This window comes from Hemiscyllium ocellatum, chromosome 7 (assembly GCF_020745735.1).
Source record: "Hemiscyllium ocellatum isolate sHemOce1 chromosome 7, sHemOce1.pat.X.cur, whole genome shotgun sequence".
Taxonomy (NCBI): Eukaryota; Metazoa; Chordata; class Chondrichthyes; order Orectolobiformes; family Hemiscylliidae; genus Hemiscyllium; species Hemiscyllium ocellatum.
The window spans coordinates 112,707,704-112,730,340 of record NC_083407.1 but is presented as its reverse complement, the minus strand read 5'-3'; the positions used below and the strand labels follow the sequence as shown (position 1 = coordinate 112,730,340).

General features: G+C 41.4%; 1 protein-coding gene across 1 annotated transcript in view; it reads left to right on the top strand.

The window, feature by feature from the left end:
- Positions 1-19,313, top strand: part of bmpr2b (bone morphogenetic protein receptor, type II b (serine/threonine kinase)) — a 300,682-nt gene extending 281,369 nt beyond the window's left edge. Inside the window, exons 8-13 of the mRNA XM_060827667.1 lie at positions 601-761; positions 1,557-1,704; positions 3,720-3,856; positions 7,751-7,935; positions 14,450-15,732; positions 17,322-19,313. Of these exons, the coding sequence (XP_060683650.1) occupies positions 601-761; positions 1,557-1,704; positions 3,720-3,856; positions 7,751-7,935; positions 14,450-15,732; positions 17,322-17,578 (2,171 nt within the window). The 3' untranslated portion in view covers positions 17,579-19,313. The remainder of the gene's footprint in view (positions 1-600; positions 762-1,556; positions 1,705-3,719; positions 3,857-7,750; positions 7,936-14,449; positions 15,733-17,321) is intronic.
- Positions 19,314-22,637: the final 3,324 nt, after the last annotated feature.

Genomic DNA, 22,637 nt, shown 5'->3' with positions numbered 1-22,637 from the left:
GACTGTACAAGAGGCAAACCTGTACAGAACATCATTATCGTGTAGTGGGGTCATTCTGATATGCAGATATATCTATCAAAGGTTCACACGTAAAGTTACAACAATGATGGATATGGGGTAGAACATCCTTTCACTCCATTTAGCTTTCCTGTCTGCCTATTGTGGTCTGTTTTAAACACTCAGTCTTGACCCTTTTCTGTTTCACTTGCATCGTCTTTTCCAATCTTCCCATTTTCTTACCTTGCCATTTTCCTTTCTCCCCTTTTTCTTGCATTTCCTTCTACCACTGCCTGTCAGTTTGCTTTTTTTCTTATCCTTTTCTCTTTATCTTTATCTTTGCCTCTATTCATGCTTTGTAATTTTCTCCTCTCTTTCCCTCCAAACAATAGGAATGACTTAAAATCCCTTTACCATATTGCTTAACTCAGAATTCTGCCAAGTTCCTAGAGTGAAAAGTTGCTGATTGGGTGATTGCTGACAAAAGTGCCTATTATTTTTTATTCAAAGGGACTACACCTTGAGGAAGGAGTCTCTTAATCTGTGTCTACCAGATAGTTCTAGCTGAGCATGCTAACAATGAAACATTTATCACTCCATTAGATCAGTATAAGTCAGCCATTACACATCGGGACCTCAACAGCAGGAATGTGCTGGTGAAGAATGATGGCACATGTGCCATCAGTGACTTTGGCCTTTCCATGAAATTGACTGGTAATCGACTGGTTCGACCTGGGGAGGAGGATACTGCAGCCATCAGTGAGGTGAGCAACATAAGAGTTGAAGATTATACAGGTATCGTAGCACATTTTCTTGGAGTTTAAAACACAAGGGAATACCATTGGCAAGTGTAATGGCATCAGTTATATCACCACCTGATGTGTATATGCTCGGAAAAGTGCTATTAGGAATATTATTGTCTATTGTGCACATGTATAGAGGCAGTGCTGAGTGGGACTGACAGTTATCATACACCTGTTTTACTGGTAGAAGGCAATGTTACAGGGGTGTAAGGAGTAATGCACTGTATATGTTCTAATGCAATATAACCTTTCAGAGTTTCCATAAATTTAGTAAAGCTGCCACTGTGACTCTGATTAATAAGGAATTACTGCAATTCTGAGAGATTGAGAATGTCACAAGATGACTTATTTGTTTTGAAGCTCAGTTGCTGTGCAACATGTAAAAATATCCTTATATAACCTCTAACTGACATGGCCAGTCGAGGCTTGGACCGTTAGCAGAGTCTGCTCACAAAGTTAGGTTTCCCTGTTCCTTTTGTTTGATGTATCACACCTCTCCTTAAACTGCAGCTCTCAGCGCATCGATGTTTTGTTGCTTAGTGAGGTTGTGAAACTGGGCAGTTTTGGAAATTACTTGTTTGACCTGAGGCCAAAACAAATCTGATTCCCAGGCAACAGCATTTCTCCAAATGGTGCAGACATTCAGTCAGTTGGAATTGACAGTGCTGATTCTCAGTGTTTGTGTGAAGCATTGAAAACACAAAAGATTTTCCTCTTCTGGCAGTGATGTTTCTTTCTTTGTCCCCTCTTCCACAGGTTGGCACAATCCGTTACATGGCACCTGAAGTGCTAGAGGGAGCTGTAAACCTGCGAGACTGTGCCTCTGCTCTCAAGCAGGTGGATATGTATGCACTAGGCCTCATCTACTGGGAAATATTTATGAAGTGCACAGATCTTTTCCCAGGTAAGAAAATAACAAACATTAACACATTGCCTTTTTACATAGAAAATGTCTAATGTTGCTTCACAGGAGTGCTATAAAACAAAATTTGACATTGTGCTACATAGAGAGTTATGAGGACAATTTACCAAAAGTTGGTCAAAGAGGCAAGCTTTGAAAGGTGTCTTATGCACAGAGAGAGAAGAGTCTAGGGGAGTGGTTTCCAGAGTTTTCGGCTGAAGTGAATGAAGACATGCCAGCAATAGTGAAGCAATAGAAATCAAAGATCAGGATGGGAGGAGTGCAAAGTTCTCAGTAGATTGCTGTCTTTCTTGCATGTGTGCATGCACATTTGCAGATAAAACATACGACCCAGGAGCAGAAGCATGTCGTTCAGCCCCTCAAATCCACTCTCCCATTCAGTAAGATTGTGTTTCGAATTCCAAATTTAAGTCTACTCCCAACAGCTTTTGATGACCCCGACCAAACAAGAATATATCTAGCTCTGCTTTGAAAATACTCAATGGCTTGTGACCCCACTGCCTTCTGAAGCAAGGTCACCCAACCCTTATCTCTGTCCTGAAAGTCGCACCCTAATTTTAAAACTGTGCCCTCTAGTTCTTCAATCATCTACAAGTCTGTTCAAAGAATCACAGAATCGTTATAATACAGTAAGAGACATTTCGACCTATCACGTACTTGCCAGGTCACCAATGCTTCATTTCATTTAATGCCATTCTACTCCTCCTTCTCATAATCCTGTGCATTCTCCTTTTCAGCAGACTGACCAACTCTTGAATGCCTCATTTGAACCTGCTTCCACCTCACTCTCAGGCAGTACTTTTCAGATCTCAACCACTTACATTTGCTTTTTTTACTAATTACTTTAAATCTGTATCCTCTCATTCTTGATCCCTTTGCAAGTGAGAGCATTTTTTCCTATCTACTCTGTCCAGACTCCTTTAAAATTTTGAGCACCTCTCTTAAATCCCCAAGAGCTTTCTTTAAGAAGAGCAGTTCTAATTTATCCAGTTTTTTTGTTATAGCTGAAGTTCCTCATCCCTGGAACTACTTTTGTGAATTTTCCAGCACTTTCTTCAAAACATTTGCACCCTCCCTAAAGTGTGATGCCCAAAATTGGAGACACTATTCCAGCTGATGCCAGAACAGTATCTTATAGTTGTATGCCACTACGAATTAACGGCAGGCTAGTATATGCATTATTATCTGTGCTGTCAAGATTTCCTGCCTCCTATAATGATTTTTGCACATATGCACTCAGGTTGCTTTGCTTCTGCATGACATTCAGATTCATGCCTCCATTATGTTATATTGTCTTGTCATTATCTTCATATCAAAATGAATAGGTTCACATTTCTCAATATTGAACTTCATCTGTCACCTGAGTGCTCATTCCATAGTTTGTCTACATTCTTTGAAGTTCTAAACTATCTTGTTCTCTGTTCATAATGCTTTCAATTTTCATATCGTCTGCAAGTTTAGAAATTGTGCCTGTACACGAAGTCACTATATATATATATATAATATATATATATCATCAAAGAAAAACACTTAAACCTTCTACACCGGGGTAGGTATGCTACCACTGTGCTACAAGATGCATTTCTTAAAGTTAGGATCTTATAAACATTAAGTTCTCATTTTCTTTCAATGTATTCCACTTTGCCTACTGACTCGACCTATCTATATCAATCTGTAACCTACTGTGTCATTTTCATAATTTACTTTCCTATCAATGTGCTTCCTGACTCTTAGAGCTGCAGCGAAGAGACCCATTATGATCTTTCAGGAACACAGGCGTTATGACTTTGTTCAAAAATATATGACTTACTTTTGACTTGTATGGATGACTTGTGCTCTGTAGTACAACTGTTAAAATCAATTAGGAATCATACTGATGCCATGATAATGGGGGAAGTGGAAGGATGATGCATAGTGAGATTGTCTTCTATTGCTTATCTCATCAGGAGAAATGCTCTACAGTGCTTCTGACGTGATTTTATTTGTCCCATGACCAGGAGAGTCAGTGCCTGAATACCAGATGGCTTTCCAGGCAGAGGTGGGGAACCATCCTACTTTCGAGGATATGCAGCATTTGGTCTCTCGGGAGAAGCAGCGACCCAAATTTCCTGAAGCTTGGAAAGAGAACAGCCTGGTGAGCAAGCAGGATTTATAATGTCATAGAATCCTACAGCATGAAAACAGACCTTCTGGTCCAGCTAGTCCATACTGACCATAATCCCAAATCAAATTAGTCCCACCTGCCAGTGGTTGGTCCATATCCCCGAAATCTTTCTTATTCATGTACTTATGCAAATGTTTTTTAAATGTTGTAACTGTACCCACATCCACCACTTCCTCTAGAAGTTCATTTCTCACACGAACCAGTGTCTCTGTAAAAACAAAAATTGCCTCTCATGTCTTTTTTAAATCTTTCTCCTCTCACCTTAAAAAATATGCCCCCAAGTCTTGAAATCACCCAACTGAGGGAAAATACACTTGCATTCACCTTATCTATAATCTTCATGATTTTATAAAACTCTTCAACCCCTCAACCTTCTAAGCTCCATGTAAAATGTCCCAACTTATCCAGCCCCTCCTTATAACTCAAGCCCTCTATTCCCGGCAACACCCTGGTAAATGTCTTCTGAACCATCTCCAGCTAAATAATGTCCTTCCTATAACAAAGTGACCAGAACCTCACACGGTAGTCCAGAAGAGGGCTCATTAATGTCCTGTACAACCTCAACATAACACCCAAATGTCTGAGCCATGAAGGCGAGCATGCTAAATGTCTTCTTAACCACCATATCGATATGTGACACAAACTTCAAAGAATTATGTACCTGAACCCTTCGTTTCTCTGCCCTACTTTTAATTATGATTTGGAGATGCCGGTGTTGGACTGGCATGGACGAAGTTAAAAATCACACAGCACCAGGATATAATCCAACAGATTTATCTGGAAGCACTAGCTTTAAGGCGCTGCCTCTTCATCAGATGGTTGTGGAGCAGGACCGGGACAATCAGCCTCAGACCTTTGGACGACCATCCTCCAAGGTGGACTTTGAGGCAAGCAACAATGCAAAGTGGCTGAGCAGATGCTGTTAGCCAAGTTTGATCCCCTCAAGTGGGATCCTGGGTTCATGTCACACTACAGGTGACTCCACTGCACTATTCTCTCTCTCTCTAATACAGACTCTCTCTCATGCGCACATGCATCCCTGCAATCACACCCATGCACGCACCCTCTCACAGGCTTATACCCCATCATACTCACACACATACTTGATCAAGTTTACACACACACTTTCACATGTGCTCACACCCATGTGCATGCTCTCATACATACACCCGCTCTGTCTCTCTTGCATGTGCACACATATAAATTTATGGAGTAGATCTGTAGTTGCAGAATTACATTTTATTTTGCTCAACATATGCAAAATCCATGTAGGATTCTGAAAGTCTCAATTTAGAAATAAAACTTACTCAACATTCGATCAGACTTTAAGTTCACACCTTTAATACATTGTCTGAGCTAAGATAACACCTACTGTTAGATAAACTAAGCCACCTTGAGAATGTAACTTAAAAGGAGTTTTTGAATTTATATACTAAAAAGTCTAAGCTAGTTTATTCCATCCTAAAAGATGCAAGATTTAATCTAAGTTTGTTTCATATGCCATTACAACTCCGTGACACTGTAACCCTTTTGCTATATGTTTTGTCTCTTCTGGTCCTGCTCCACAACTACCTGATGAAGAGGCAGCGCCTCGAAAGCTAGTGCTTCCAGATAAATCTATTGGACTGTAACGTGGTGTTGTGTGATTTCTACTTTTAATTGTATAAGCCCAACCCTTGTTTGTTTAACTAAAGTGCAAAATAAACTCCATCTGCTACTCCTCAGCCTGGCTCAATTAATCAAAATCCCTTTGTAATTTTTAGATAATCTTCTTCAATGTCCACTATACTACCAATTTTGTGTCATCTGCAAACTTACTAACCATGCCTTCTATATTCTCATCTAAATTATTTATAAAATGCCAAAAGTGAACCCTGTACTGAGACAGTATTTCGCTCACACAAAACCATGCTGATTATCCCTAAATCGTTTCTTGCCTCTCCAAATGCATTAAAGTCCTATCTTTCAGAATGACTTCTAACAACCCACCCGTCACTAAAGTTAGACTCTCAGGTCTACTGTTCCCAGCCTTCTCCTTACACCCGTTCTTAATCAATGACACAACATTAGCCACTCTCCAGTCATCCAGCACCTCACCTATGGTTGTAGATGATACAAATATTTCTGCAAGAGTCCCCACAATTTCCTAACTTCCCACAATGTCCTGGGATATACTAGATTGGGTCTTGGTGATTTATCCACCTTTATATTTTCTAAGACCTCCAGCAAGTCCTTTTCTGTAATGTGAACTGTTTCCAAAATTTCAGTATTTATTTCCCCGAGTTGTCTAGCCTCCATTTCTTTCTCCACAGTAAGAACTGACATAAAAAACTCATTTAGTATCTCCCCATCTCCTGAGGTTCATCACAAAGATCTTTGTTTTTGAAGCCGCCCTACTGTCTCTCTGGTAGCTCTCTTGCTCTTAATATACTTGTAGAATCTCTTTGGATTATCCTTGACCTTATTTGCCAAGGCTATCTCATATCCTATCTTTATCTTCCTATTGTCCCTCTTTAGAATGCTCCCTTTGCTCTTTATACTATTCAAGAGATTCATTTGAACCCAGTTGTCTATATTTAACATATGATTCTTTTTTATTCTTGACTAGAACCTCAATGTTTTTATTCATCCATTGTTCTCCAATCCGACCAGCCCTACCTTTCACTCTTACAGGAACACAATGACTTCAGTGTTTGAAAGCCTCCTACTTACCAGGCAACCTGTGACCAGTCTACTTCATTCAATTTTTGAAAATTCTTGTCTCATACCGTTAAAATTTGCCTTACTCCAGTTGAAAACTTCAATTGTTATGGAAGGCTTATCCTTTTCCACAGCTACTTCAAAACAAATAGAATTATGATCACTAGACCCAAAATGTTCCCCTACTATTACTTTAGTCACTTGCCCAATCTTATTACCCAAGAGATTGTCACATTTTGCTCCTTCTCTCGTAGGGACATTTACATTTCAATAAAGAAAATTTCCTTGAACACATTTAACAAATTTTTCACCACCCAAGCCTTTAACACAATTCTCCTAGCAGTCCCAGTCAATATTTGGAAAATTGAAATCACCCACTATTACAACCCTTACTATTCTTACAAATATCTGAGATTTCTCTACATATTTGTTTCTCAATTTCCCGCTGATATTGGGACGCCTATAGTACAATCCCATCAAAGTGATCGTTCCTCATTTATTTCTCATTCAACCCATATATTTTCACTTATGTTTTTATATATTTTATGCTTTTCCTATCTGACGGCTGATGGAATGTCTTTCCTGAGTATAAAATAGAGGATAGCACAATGAACTAGAGGTTCCAAGAACTGAGTTCAGTTCCAGCCCTGAATTAATGGAATGAAAATTTGCTTAATCCTGGAAGATCCACAATTCCTATAGACAATCTCAATCCAGTTACTGGTTTGATCTAGTCATTAAAAAAAGACCTAAGCTGTGGAAGGAAAATCAGCTGATATTGCCACTCCAATTATTACCAATGATTCTTCTGGGCAAGTATGCGAGTCAGACAGTTATTGGTAGATAGATCCTGGCTCCACTCCACTTACGTCAGTAAGTGTTTCTTTCTAATTTTAATATAAATTCAAAAAAACATTGATCAACCTGTTCTGACACATTTTTGGGACTGGTGGGATTTGAACCTGGAACTTTTGCCCCAATGGTAGAGACACTACTATTGTGCCACTAGAGCCCTTCCAGTATCTTTCTAAAATTAATTTAGTCTGCTTGCTTTGATCTATCCTTGTATGAATCATCGCTGCCAAGCAGGAATGGAGGAAGCTGTGTTTTTTATAAAATGCACTGGAATTGGGGAAAAAAGAGAATAATTTCCTTGTTTCACAGGCTGTTCGGTCACTGAAGGAAACAATGGATGACTGCTGGGACCAGGATGCAGAGGCTCGGCTCACAGCTCAGTGTGCAGAAGAGAGAATGGCAGAGCTAATGGTTATGTGGGATCGAAACAAGTCTGTGAGTCCAACCGTTAATCCTATGTCACAGTTTACCACAACAGCTATGCAGAACGAACGGTAAGTAGCCAAACATCAAGGGAAAAGCATGTTTATCAAAGCTGGATTTCTTTCAGTCCATTTTGGTTACTGCATTTGGGCCTGAGCACATTATTTCTATCACCATTTTCTTACTTTTTGTTTGGTATTCAGATTGTTCTGCCTCCTTCCTTTATTGCTACACCATATTTTTCCACTCTGTGGTACCTCTTCACTGCAGAATTCACCTCCAGTTCATCACTATTCCTCTACCTTTCTTCATCCCTCTTGCTATCCCATATTTGGGTAAGCTTGCAGCTATTTTCCATACCTCTCTTAGAACAGTACAACATAGTATAGACCCTTCAGCCCTCGATGTTGTGCTGACCTTTCATCCTTTTGTCAAACTAAGCTATATATCCTTCATTTTACAACTATCCATGTGCCTATCCAAGAGTCGCTTAAATGTCCCAATGTAACTGACTCTACTACCACTGCTGGCAGTGTATTCCACGCACCCGCCAACCTCTGACATCTCCCCTAAACCTTCCTCCAATCACCTTAAAATTATGCCCCCACGTGATAGCCGTTTCCACCCTGGGAAAAAGTCTCTGGCTATGCCTTCACCACCTTGTACATCTCTATCAAGTCACCTCTCATCCTTCGTTACTTCAATGAGAAAAGTCCTGGCTCCTTCAACCTTTCTTCATAAGACATGCCCTCCAGTCCAGGCAGCATCCTGGTAAATCTCCTCTGCACCCTCTCTAAAGCTTCCACATCCTTCCTACAATGAGACGACCAGAACTGAACCCAATATTCCAAGTGTTGTCTAACCAGGGCTTCATGGAGCTGCAACATAATCACACAGCTCTTAAACTCAATCCTCCTGTTAATAAAAGCTAACACACCATGCGTCTTCTTTACAACCCTATCAACTTGAGTGGCAACTTTGATGGATGTATAGACGTGGACCCCAAGATTCCTCTGTTCCTCCACAGTGCCAAGAATCCTTCCTTTAGCCCTGTAATCTGCATTCAAATTTGACCTGCCAAGATGCATTACTTCACACTTTTCCAGGTTGAACTCCATCTGCTATTTCTCAGCCCAGCTCTGCATCCTGTCAATGCCCCAATACAACCTACAGCAGTCCTCCACACTATCCACAACTCCACCAACCTTTGTGTCATTGGCAAACCTACTAATCCACCCTTTCACTTCCTCATCCAAGTCATTTATAAAAATCACAAAGAGCAGAGATTCCAGAACAGATCCCTGCAGAACTGGTCACTAAGCTCCAGGCAGAATACTTTCCATCTACTAGCCCCTCTGTCTTCGATGGGCCAGCCAATGCTGTATACAGAAACCAAATTTCCCTGTATCCCATGCTTCCTTACTTCTGAATGGGGAATCTTATCAAACGCCTTCCTAAAATCCATATACACCACATCCACTGCTCTACCTTCATCAGTGTGTTTTGTCACATCCTCAAAGCATTCAATAAGTCTTGTGAGGCATGACCTGCTGATTATCTCTAATCAAACTATGCTTTTCCAAGTAATCATAAATCCTGTTTCTCGGAATCCTCTCCAATAATTTGCCCACAACTGATGTAAAACTGACTGCTCTGTAATTCCCACTGTTATCTCCATTCCCTTTCTTGAACAAAAGAATAACATCCAATCATCAGGTACTACTCCAGTGGACAGTGAGGACGATCATTGCCAAAGGTGCAGCAATCTCTTCCCTTACTTCAGATATATCCCATCTGGCCCAGGGAACTTATGTATCCTCCTGTTTTGCAAAATTTCCAGCACATTCTCCTTCTTAACATCATCTCTGAGGGGCTGTTGTGATCCTTACTGTTGTCGCCTTACAAACAACACTCTCAATTTATGCATTCCTCCTCTTTTAACCCCCTCTCCCTGCCCCTGTCAACTCCAAAAAGTACAAAGTGTTCATGAACTTTTCTATTACTGTGACTGAGACAAATCATTTGGTTTTCCCTTCATCTATTTTCCCAGTCAATTTACACAACTCTTTCTTTGTGCTCTGTAATTACCCTGATTTAAATTGAGTACATCAGGTTGAGACCCGAGTTGCTCTCCTTAAAATAGAATTTAAAATTCTACTATGTTGTGATTACTACTTGCTAGAGGATCTTGAACTGTGAGATCTGTTAGTAATCCTCCCTGATAACATATTGCTAGATCTAGAATAGCCTATTTCCAGGAAGAGTCTGCAATGTTTTGCTCTAAGATGCAATCTCTGATGCACTCTATAAATTCACCTTTCATTTGTGGGTGGCACGGTGATGCAGTGGTTAGCACTGCTGCCTCACAAGCGCCAGAGACCTGGGTTCAGTTCCCGACTTAGGCGACTGACTGTGTGGAGTTTGCACATTCTCCCCGTTTCTGCGTGGGTTTCCTCCGGGTGTTCTGGTTTCCTCCCACAGTCCAAAGATGTGCAGGTCAGGTGAATTGGCCATGCTAAATTGCCCATAGTGTTAGGTAAGGGGTAAATGTAGGGGTATGGGTGGGTAGCGCTTCGGCGGGTTGGTGTGGACTTGTTGGGCCGAAGGGCCTGTTTCCACACTGTAAGTAATCTAATCTATCTAATCTAATGTTATCCTTGCCATATGATTTGTCCAGTTAATATAAAGATTAAAATCACCCATGGCAACTGTAGTGTTCTTCTCACGTACTTCCATTATATGCCAATTTATATTTTGTTCTATAGTGAGGCAACTTTTTGAGGCCCCAGAGACAATTCCCATCTATACTTCTTTCCCGTGTCATTTACTATTTACAACCAAACCGATTCCACATTATGTTCTATGTCTGTTTTCCTCAGAACAGAGAAGTCTGAAGAGTGGTGTAATAAGGTGTACAAAATGCAATAAATAAGGGTACAGGGATCAGGGAATTCTTGTTTTCCCAAGTGGAGAAGTCAATTAGTAGGGGATACAGGTTTGAGATGATTGCTTGAAGGGACATGGGGAGAAATCCTTTCCCCCAGAGGATAGCAGGGTATCTGAAATTCAATGCCCAGTTTAAGGGTTGAGACAGAAGCCATTAACTCATTGAAAAGGAACTTAGATCTGCACCTGAAGTACTGGAGGAGGGAGAGAGATTCCAAAAAGTGTGGCGTAAAGGGATTTGGAGGTTCTTGCACATGAAACACAAACATTTGCATAGAGGTGCAAAATATAATTACAAAGGCAAATGGAATTTTGATTTTTATTGCCACATAGTTGGTGTTTAAGAACAGGGAAGTCTTATTATGATTGAACAGGGTGTTGGTGAGGCTGCATCTAGAGCACGATGTGCAGTTTTCATCTCTGTCTTTAAGAAAGGACATATTGGCATTGCAGGCATTTTAAAGAGATTCATTTGGCTAAAACCTATGTTGAAAGAGTTTACTTAAAAAGAATAATTAAACAGATTAGGCCTTTATTCATTCAAATTTAGAAGAATGAGGGATGATTTTACTTAATCATACTCATCTGAGGGGGCTTGATAGGATAGATATTGAGAAGATGTTTTCACTCAAGGGGGAAATCTGAATTTAGGGCACATAGTTACAGAATAAGAGGACACTCATTTAAAACTGAAGTGTGAAGGTATTTTTCTCCCAGAGTGTAGTGCTTTCTGGAATTCTCTACTGCAGAGAGTTGTGAAGGCTGTATTTGAAAGTATTTAAAAAGGAGGTGCATGAAATATCAGGGCACTGACAGCTGTGCTGAGCTGTCATGAGAAAGGTGTTGAGGCTTGAGGCAGATTGGCTATGAACTTGATGAATGGTGTTGGGCCGACTTGAGGGGCCAAATGGACTATTCCTGCTCCTGTTTCTTATGTAACCTTCACCTGTCCAATCTTTGCTCATAGTTTCAATTTCAAGTCCTGGCAACATTCTTGTAAATCTTTACTATCTGGTCTTTGGAGCAACTACCTCCTTCCTTTAAGGTGATAGCCAGAACTGTACACACAAACTTTCACCTGTGGCCTATTCTGTGTCTTGTAGCAATTCATCCCTGCATGTATTCAACCTCTTGCCCATTAAAACACATGTGCCTTCTTTACCACCTGAATGACCTGTCCTGTTGCCCTCAGAGACCTATGGGTATGTGTTCAGGAGTCTTTCAGTTTGTGAGTTCTGAGAAGATTTGTAGCTCTGGTTGAGGTTCTGGATTTACTGTCCTCTGAGAAAAAGAACAGGAAATGGCGTCACCAACCCAAGGACACCTAAACACATAAGTAGAAAGCAGGTCATAACACCGGTGCTTCACTGGAGGCTCACTGGTAATGTTACCTAGTATGGTGATGATACATCTGAAAACGAACCTTCCAACTCAGCGAGCAAACTTACATCCAGTCTTTCACTTGCTCAGCCCTCTCTGAACACTCTCGTTTATTACATATTCCCTTGTTTCGTTTGCCCTCACCAAATGTATAACTTTTCCAATTGAATTCCATTTGCCACCTTTCCACCCTCTCAACAAAACCATTAATATCATACTGCAGTCACAGCCATCCTCTTCAGTATCAACTACCTGTCCAATATTTGTATTGTCAACAAATTACTTCTCACATTTAAGTCTAAAACATCCATACATACCACAATCTGTAGGGAACCCAACACTGAAATGTGTGCAGCACGAGTGGACAACAATTTTCTTTTGCAAAAACAAGTGTCAACCATTACCATCTGTTTCCTGTCGCTGAGCTAATTTTGCATCCAACTCAAAACCTTGCTGACCATCCCTGATTTAATGACCATCCAAATAATCCCACCTCTCACGTCACTTTGTGATTTTCCCACCACTGATGCCAGACTGACTAACTGTTATTATTTGAATTTTAAATAATAATGCAACATTTGCAGACCTTCAGTCCTCTCATGTTTCACCTGTATCTCATGAGGATTGGAAAATATTCTCAACGCATTCATGTTTTATCCCTAGTTTTTTTTTAACAGGCAATTCATCTCTCCCTGGTCATTTATCCATTTTCAAGAGATTAATTCCCCAATACTTCTGTTCTCGTTATCTAATATTTCACACTCCTCTTTAATTAGAATGTCTGCATCATCCCTCTCCTTTGTGAAGAGACAAAACACTCAGAAGAGGCCAAAGTGAGGACTGCAGATGCTGGAGATTAGAGTGGTGCTGGAAAAGCACAGCAGGTCAGGCAGCATCCGAGGAGCAGGAAAATCGATATTTCAGGCAGGAGCTCTTCATCAGGAATACTCACAACAGCCCTGCCCTCACCTTCTGCATTGACCCTTAAGTTATCACGTACACATTTGATAAATTAGTCATCCTTTTAATACACTGATAAAGTATCTTTGGATTTTTAAACATTTTATTTGACAGTATTTTGCCCATATCCTCTCTTTACTTTCATAAGGTCCTTTCTACCTTCACCTCTGTACTTTCTATATTCCTCTAAGCTTTCTAAAGTATTGCTTATTTGAGATTATTATGAACTCTATTTTTCAGCTTTAAATATGTGCTTCTGGATATACAGGTAGGCTGTAGACTTCGATATGTATGTCCTCTGCTAGTAAAATCTTCTTGAAAGTTCTTAAAGGTGTTAACACTTCCCAGATTCCTGCTCATTTATTTTTTCCTGAGACTTCAAATTTAGATCTTTCCTGTTGGGTCTCCATGTCTGAAATATCTCTAGTCAAATCATAAACAGTGTCCTCTGACTTGACTGTGGTGTATTTTTTTTTCTCCTTGGCCTCAGCACTAACACAATCATCCCCACTAATTTCTTTCAACACTTTTCCTCCATAGCTCAGCTCAGTGGGACTGTTCCTTAACTTACTTCAACTCCTACTTCTCTAGTAATGACCAGAACATCCACAGCGTTGTATTATTTTGCCCACACCTACATCGTCACCTCTGAAATCCTCTAAGGACCATCCTTAACTCCCTTCTTTTCCTTATCTATGTGCTATTACTTAGTGATAACATTGCGAGATTTAAGGTCAGCTTTAATATACAAACAGTATGCAGCTCTAATTCATTGCTATTATTTTTGACCCTTCAAATGTCTCTGTGCTATCAAACTGCTTATCTGGTATTCAGACTTGAAACATGCAAATCCTACAGTAGTTAGACAATGGTTTTGATCATTTTAGTGCTTTCAATTCCCAGTATCAGTTCTTTAACATAACTATCAATATCATTGCCTGTCATCATTTCCCAATTATTACTTCAGGCTGAACCAGATTGTTTGCAGTTTTGGCAACAATTTGATTCTGAAGTGGGCATTTCCAGGGCCCATACTTCTCAGGATAAAGCCTGTCTATTCCCCCGCTCTCCAACATTGCTCATCTCCTGAACCAATTCAACTCTTCTGCTGCTGAAGCTTTCATTTAAGCCTCTGCTGTCTCTAAACTGAATGTTCTAATAGTGTCCTCTCTTCAATTGTCTCCTTGCACTAGTATCTCCCATTCTACCCCGTTTATCTCCATGTCCTGGACAGCTCCCAGCATTCCCGTTATTCTTTTACCAGTATTGCTATTTGACATTTTGGCTTTCTTATTGCAGAAACCTTTCACACAGTCGGCGAGTGCCAAAGATGGGACCCTACCCCGATTATTCCTCTTCCTCATACATTGAAGATTCCCTTCACCATTCTGAAGGCATGGTAAAAAACATCTCCACAGACAACTCCACATCTGGAACCCCATCGACTGCCAGTGAGAAGAACCGTAACTCCATCAACTATGAAAGGCAGCAGGCTCAGGCTCGTATCCCTAGCCCGGAAACTAGTGTCACTAGTTTATCAGCAACAACCACCACCACAAATACTGCAGGCCTCACTCCCAGCACTGCCATGTCCACCATATCAGAGACGCAATACTCTGAGGACACTAACACCCAAGCAGGAAATTTGCTGTCATCCCTGGGCCCCACCCCAGTGTGTCTGCAGCTGACTGAAGAAGACCTTGAGACCAACAAGCTAGATCCTAAGGAGGTGGACAAAAACCTCAAGGAGAGCTCAGATGAAAATTTGATGGAGCACTCCCTGAAGCAGTTTAGTGGGCCAGATCCTCTTAGCGGAAGCAACCCCAGTTTATTGTACCCTCTAATAAAGCTGGCAGCTGAAGTAACCGGGCACCAGGATTTCTCACAGCCGAGCACCAGTCAGGTCTGCTTGATCCCTGACATCCCAGCCACTCAAATGTACCCCCTACCCAAGCAACAGAACATCCCCAAGAGACCTACTAGCCTTCCTCTCAACACCAAAAATGTGTCGAAGGAATCGCGGCTGAAGTTTGGCGGTAAGCACAAGTCCAATCTCAAGCAGGTGGAGACTGGGGTGGCAAAAATGAATACCATAAATGCAGGTGAGCCCCAAGTAGTAACTGTCACAGCAAATGGCATCGCTGGAAGATGCCATGCAGGGAACCCACATCCAGTGGTCAAGCAATATGTTAATGGCTCAGTGTCCAGTCCTCAGACGTCCAATTCATCAAGTCACCGGAGCCACGAGATCCTCCAGTCCCAGTTTAGTGGCGAGGACAGCAGAGTGAACATAAACTCCAGCCCAGATGAGCATGAGCCACTCCTGAGGAGGGAGCAACAGGCCACACGTGATGACGTTATTGTCGAGCGGCTAATGGACAGGAGAGACCGACCACTTGATCAGGGGAGGACAAACTCCAACAATAATAACAGCAATCAGTGCACGGTGGCAGAGGGAGCACTGACCGACAGCCAGGATGACCAAACGGTACCAGTAGCACGGCGACAAGGGAGGAGAGCTGAGCGGCCGAACTCGCTCGATCTTTCATCAGCCAATGTTTTGGACAGCTGTAGTATACAATGTAAGTAGGAGGGAATTCCTAGTTTACATGGAGTTAACTGCTGCCTGTCTGGGTGGGTAATTCTTGAGTTACTCAAATTGGAGGGGCAGGACTCAGGGTGCTAATTGTTAACCATTTGTAAAACTGGACACGCAAATACTCAATCTGGAAAGTAACAAACATGTTCATGACAAATATCCAGTTTTGAGATGGCTATTGATACTCAAAAGATTGTCATACATGAGACATAGAATCAAACAGCACAGAAGCAGCCCCTTTGATCCAACTTGTATGTGCCAATTAAACACCCAATTTGACTTTAGACTAGATTAGACTTACAGTGTGGAAACAGGCCCTTCGGCCCAACAAGTCCACACCGACCCGCCGAAGCGCAATCCACCCATACCCCTACACTTACCCCCTACCTAACACTACGGGCAATTTAGCTTGGCCAATTCACCTGACCCGCACATCTTTGTGACTGTGGGAGGAAACCGGAGCACCCGGAGGAAACCCACGCAGACACGGGGAGAACGTGCAAACTCCACACAGTCAGTCGCCTGAGTCGGGAATTGAACCCGGGTCTACAGGCGCTGTGAGGCAGCAGTGCTAACCACTGTGCCACCATGCCGCCCACATTATTCTCATTTGCTTAGCATTTTGCCCATATCCCTCTAAACCCTTCCTATTCATATGTGTATATATAAAGCCTTTTAAATGTTGTAATAGTACCTGCCTCCACCACGTTATCTGGCAGTTTATTGCATCCACACACCATACTCTTTGTGAAGAAGTTACCCTTTGAGGGAGCATATCTCCTGCTCATGAGCCCAACCAAAAACTGATCAACTGAATGGATCTGTAACGACCTAAAAGTAAAGTATTATTTCAAAGAGCTCTGACATTCTGAATTCAGGCCCTTTGGAGTAATACTTTGCTTTTAGGTCCGTTCAGCCCCTCGCTCTCACAGCTCCCACTCCTGTTCCCAAACACTTTGTGCTATTCTCAATGAGGCGGTATGACAATTCCCGGGCCTCAAAATGAGATCACTGAGATGATGTTTGGGAAGCATTGGTCTGTCTAGGGTTACTTGTGAAAGTGATCATGGAGCCAACAAAGGGTCAGTACCTTCAGGCAAGGTGTAGGAAAAACATGTATTTATTTGTATACAGTCTTTGTATATAATGCTGCATGCCTTTGTCACAGTTCATTTGCCACCTTTAGCTACACTCTTATCAAAGAAGTGAAAAAGCTACCCAATCTCTTTATACTGGGTTCTTCTCACCTGGGTCCAGATACTTAGAAGACGTCTCACATGTTTCTATTTTCCTGATTCTGCCAGTGGTCCACGTGGTGTAACCAAGCAGCGACTTTCCAATATTAGGCCCTTTGAATCTGCCAGAAGTCACAATGTGCTCCAAATCCTAAACTGTCTGTAGACAATACCATGGGAAACTCATCAACTTTCAGCAAAACAGATAAAACAAAATGTTGATGATTTGAAAATAACATAAGAGGCTGTGGGTGATTGTGAGGCAAGTCAGTATGTACAGTGATCGTTACTGAAGTGACATAATGTTTTATTCTTTCCCCTGCCCAAACCCATCCAGGTGAGACGACGCAGGAGAATAAGCAAGCCTCCTCTGGAGACAAGATCAAAAAGCGAGTTAAAACTCCATATTCCCTAAAGAGATGGCGACCTTCTACGTGGGTCATTTCAACAGAACCCATTGATGGTGAGGTCAACAACAACAGTGGTGCAGTGGGGCGCTCAAAATCCAGCACCACCGTTTACCTAGTCGAGGGTGGCAGCGGGGTCACTGCCACAGCAACAGTTGGCAGAGAAACAGGAGTGAACTGCCTGTGAATCCTTGACTTTTACTTTATACTTAGTAATGAGAAAGAGAGAAGAAACAAATCTGAAGGGACAGCTATTCCACCCTTGACTCCCCACCCGACTGCCCTTTCCCCAATCAAGACTTGCTTTAGAGATCAGCTATGCAGCAGAAGCTTAGAATATCTAATATTTGAGAGCTTTTTTTGTTTGTTATTTTCCCTTTTGTTGCACTTTTTTTGGAAAGGAAATGAGTTAATCTTTAAGTGATGCCTACCCAGAGGCAAGCACTGTGTCTTACGGGGGTTTCGATAAAATAAGCAGCACACAACTTGTCAATGCTCATTAGCAGTCAGCTGCCCCTCTTGCTGTGAGCGTATAAATGGTTCCTCAAGGCATATTTAACTCATGCTGAACAATGTGGCAAACTTGTTTTCTTTTGTCTTTCCTTTGATGCCAATTCCACAGCTATTCTGATTCTGTCACTGGATTATGAAACATACAATACCCTTTTTTAAAAAAAAAATTGTTGGAATGTGCAATAGGCTTAGCTTAGTAATGCTTTTGAAAAAAGATAATTATTATTTAAAACTTGCGTCTCTGTATATCACTAAAGGTTGCTGGTAGTGCATGGGCTGGTGGTGATCTTGTTTCTCTTCGCTCTCTCTCCCCTAATCCCCATTTCTGCTGGAAACCTTTGCTGGTACAGCATGCGTGGTCCCCAGTGTGGAAAAATGGTGGCACATATCTCCCTTCCGTGTTTGTAAAATTCCCATTAGCCTTTCAGCCGTCAGGTATCTGACCCATCAGTTCACGGCTAATAATAATGGGTCATGCACTTAAACTCAAAACAAGAACGTAAAATCCCGTACTAAAGTTGTGTTTGATAATGGTGCTACATCTCTTTTGAAGCTTTAGTGCTGGATACATTCCCTCAGCACCAATTTTATTTTGCGCCATCTTCTCATGCCTTATTGAGAGGGTTGATCTGGCAAACTGGGCGATGTGCTAAGGTAGATGCTAGTGTTTCTTCTCTGGTGCATGGGAACAAATCCAGTTCTGGATCTCCTCTTCAAATTTTCCAAGAAGTCAGTCTCTTTCAATACAGTTCATAGTTGTCTTGGACTTACTGTACAAAATTGTCCCTAATTGACACTAAACTTAAAACCTCACACAAAGGGCCATACTGTGACTGATGTGGAACCCAGGAAAAAAGTCTCTGTTGTAGTAGGGGCATGTTGCAACTGTGTCATGCACTTAGAACAGAGAGGAGAGGAGAGTAGGTTAAAGCACAGTCTATATCTAAGGCATACTGTGCCTGCCTTGGAGCACTTGAAAGGTCAGTGTGTTTTTCCCATATCTTTGTGGACCTTATGAGCATTTAGTCCTGACAATGGGTGCCCGGAGTGGAAAACGTTCCTTTTGTACAGCACTCAGTCCTTGCCTTGAAAAGTTCACTGAGTTCATAAAAATTGTTTTTTAAAAGATGGTGGCATTCAGCTGGCCTAATTCAAGATCAAAGTTTAAAAGGAACTTGCTGCTTTCAGTTCTGCTGAGCTACAGCCTACACTACACCCTTCTACCTTTGGTTTTTACAAAAAAGAGAGGGAAAGGGGAAAGACTCTTTCCTTGCTATGAGATCTCTGTTTGAAGCTTGCTGTGCTAATTTAGTTGCTTGCTTTAAACCTTGATGCTGTGGCTTCTCCGAATCTGGTTTAGAATATCACTGACCATTTGGTTGTGTTGCGTCAGTGACGGACTGGAGCATGGAGGGTGGGGGGGGGGGGGGGTGGGGGGGGGGGGGGGGGGGGGGGGGGGGTTGATAAAATTGTGGGTTAGAGTGAAACACTAGTTTGCATTCATTTCAAAGTTGGTTTGTCAGACTTGGGTTAGGATTGTATGGGCTGCAGAATAGCCTGCATATTTGGTTTGGTTCCAGTGGAGCCTGTTAGCAGGACGGATATCTCATTCTCTCAGTCAGATGGGGCTGAATATAAATTAAAAATGAGTTAAAAATATTGCCCTGAATCATGCTTGGAATTGCAACTGCTATTGTGAAGACTTGGAATACATTAACTGTACCAGTATGAAACTGTTGTGAATTAAAATACAGTTTACACATCCAGATGTCATTCTGTGATTACCTCACAGGAAGGAATTTGGTTAGTGCACTCCACCATTCAGACCCTGCTGGGCCAGATTTAATCTTCAAGTTTGAGCTTAGCTCTCTGGTCTCAGATGATGCAGCAGTTTGACTGCTGGGATTGAATTCCCCTCTCAACTAGTATCCCTTAATACCAGGCTGAACTCATTGTTAATGGACTTCATGGAGAAGTAGTACTTGCTGATTTGCAATGCAAAGAATATTCCCTAGATTGCAACACCAAATGTTAGGAGAGGTGGAGGGGGGGCAACAAGGGAGAAGGACTAAACCCTAATACAAGTATTTATATTGTGTATAGCACTCTTTGAATTTCTTCCATTCACATTCTCTGTGTCATGCAGGCTAGTAGCAGGGTGAGTCAAAAGAGGGGAATGTGCCATTGGTTCGGTGGGTGGGAGTTGTTACTGGCTTGGATTATTACCCATCTTGAAACATAGCAGTGACCCATGTCAAAGGGCTTTTTCTTAACTGATGTCTTTGGGTGATGGGCCTTTCAGGCAGGATTGACAAATTGATCACCTGCCCCTAGAGTGTCAAGCCAGGTATTCCAAACTATCTGCTGTGCAACTTTACTGATTGTATGTTGACTGCAGTTAGAATCCCCAAAGAAGCCTTTTAATGTTATGAATCCTGCAATCTGAATAGAAAACACTAGATCTATTGCCAGTCAAGGGAAAAGACAGAAGAATGTTTTGAATTTTGACCCTTTTGCAGTGACAAGAGGGTCTCTTGTCACTACTAACAGACTGCTGTGCAAATTTAAAAATCAGACAACACCAGGTTATAGTCCAACAGGCTTAAGTGGAAGCACACTAGCTTTCAGAGCGTCGCTCCTTCATCAGGCACTATCACCTGATGAAGGAGCGACGTTCTGAAAGCTAGTGTGCTTCCAATTAAACTTGTTGGACCATAACCTGGTGTTGAGTGATTTTTAACTTTGCACACCCCAGTCCAACACCGGCATCTCCAAATCAAGGCTGCTGTGCAGTTATCTTTCTGCAGAATATGCTGGTTTGTTCAGGTTGAGCTCAATCCAAACATTGCTTGTCCCATTTTGACAATCTTTGGATGGGGGTGATGGGAGGAGGGAGCAGATTATCCTTTTAATAGGAAAGTTTAATTCTCAATCACAGCAGAAATCCCTTTTATTGAAAACATTAAGAATCCATGTTTGGTTAGTGCAGATAGCTTTATAATCATGTCATTTTCAGGTTCTTCATCAAACTAATGTTGTTTGTTTGGATTTAAGGATTAAAGCTCAAGCCTATCCTTTACAACATATACTTAGTATGCAGAGAAGCAATTGCACTAGTTAGGGAAGTGAACAGGATTAGTTAGGAGGTAATACCTCTAACAGTTTACCAAGTAATGTGTTCCTGTTGGCAAGGTTCATTCAGGCTCCAAGATTTAACTCCCAGCCCACTCCTCTGCTAATCTCAGCCAAGGTGTCTGGTTGGAATTGACAAATAATTTGGAATGCATTCAGGTGTGAAAACAGAAATGGCCTTGTGCATGGATGGCCTTGCAGTCAGACACTTCACCAATATTCACTGTACAAACGTATGTGTATTGTGGGTGGGGTGGGGACATGACAACCTTTGGTGTATTAGTGGATGGTGAGCAGTGCTTGTGGAACTGTACCTCAGCAAGTGTTCGTGTTTTCAGTAAAGGAGAGAGAGACAATTTGGAATGTGTTAGGGGCAGGGAATATCTTTTGATTATAGTAGGTAGTGGAGGAAATGCATTAGATTTGGGGAGTAAATTCATTTCAAACAGGGCCTGGAAATATATCCTGTGGCGCTGTATCTCTGTTCCATCCCAGTCTGTACTGGAGGCTGTGTCCAAGTGTTGGGGAAATAGTGCAAAGATATATAATATCAGGTAACATTAATCAATATTACAATCAAATTACCTTAATAATGACAAAATACCAGCCCCTTTATTGAAGTATACTGCAGCTTTGAGACTATGACTCCAGGGCAATCGACTACTTCACAATCCTCGCTTTTTAAATATAAAAATGTGTTAATTACTCTCTAACATAACAAAACATTATAAGAGCATTTTCAGTTATTACATTGAAATGCTGTAGAAGTTGAAGGCATTTTATAATGTTATTGAAATTGATTTTTTGTTTATTTCCATCCCATTACTGGTTGTGTATATCAGAGCACTCTGTGCCACTGTCCAGTGACTCAAAGTGAACTTCGCAAATTGTAACTTTTCTCACAGACATTCCTCTCAGAATTGAAATCACAGCCTTGGGATGTCACCTCCAGTAATGTTTAATGATGCATCAGCCTGTGTCATCTAATAATTCAAAACTAGATGTTTTGACATCCTTGTCAACTCTTGGATAAATATTGATCGGGCAGATGGGATGTGTGTTTTTGTAAAGTTCGTAATGCATGGTTATTGTAATGTTGAATGTGTCTGAATGAAGCTGTTCAAACTACTGTTGTCTTCAGAATTAATTTTTAAGAAGTCAGCTGGCACTATGGACAACTGTAAACCAGAACCTGTTTTCTATAAGCACTGTAAGTAAATGCTTTGGTAACCCGGAGTTCCAATAATCAGAGAAGAACAAAGTTTACTGGTATAGCTTTCTGAGTTATTTGAGGTGACTAGCTGGCTGTAAAATCCTGCATATTAAAGAGTATATTCATGACAAAGCCAACCATCTTGTTTGTGGGTTTATTTCATTTTTGTCTCTCTCAAACTCCTATTAACAATCTAGAAACACAAATACAACCACCTTAGACTCCTTTGAAAAAAAATGTTCCTTGCCAGAGAGCTGTGTTGGCTGGCTGCTACTTGAGGGCCCCATGGCAAGTCTTGAACTTGTTGCAAATGGGCAAAGATAGAGGACGCAATACCAGCATGTGAACTATGCTCTCGTGAATGTTCTGGATCTGCTGATGCAGCGCG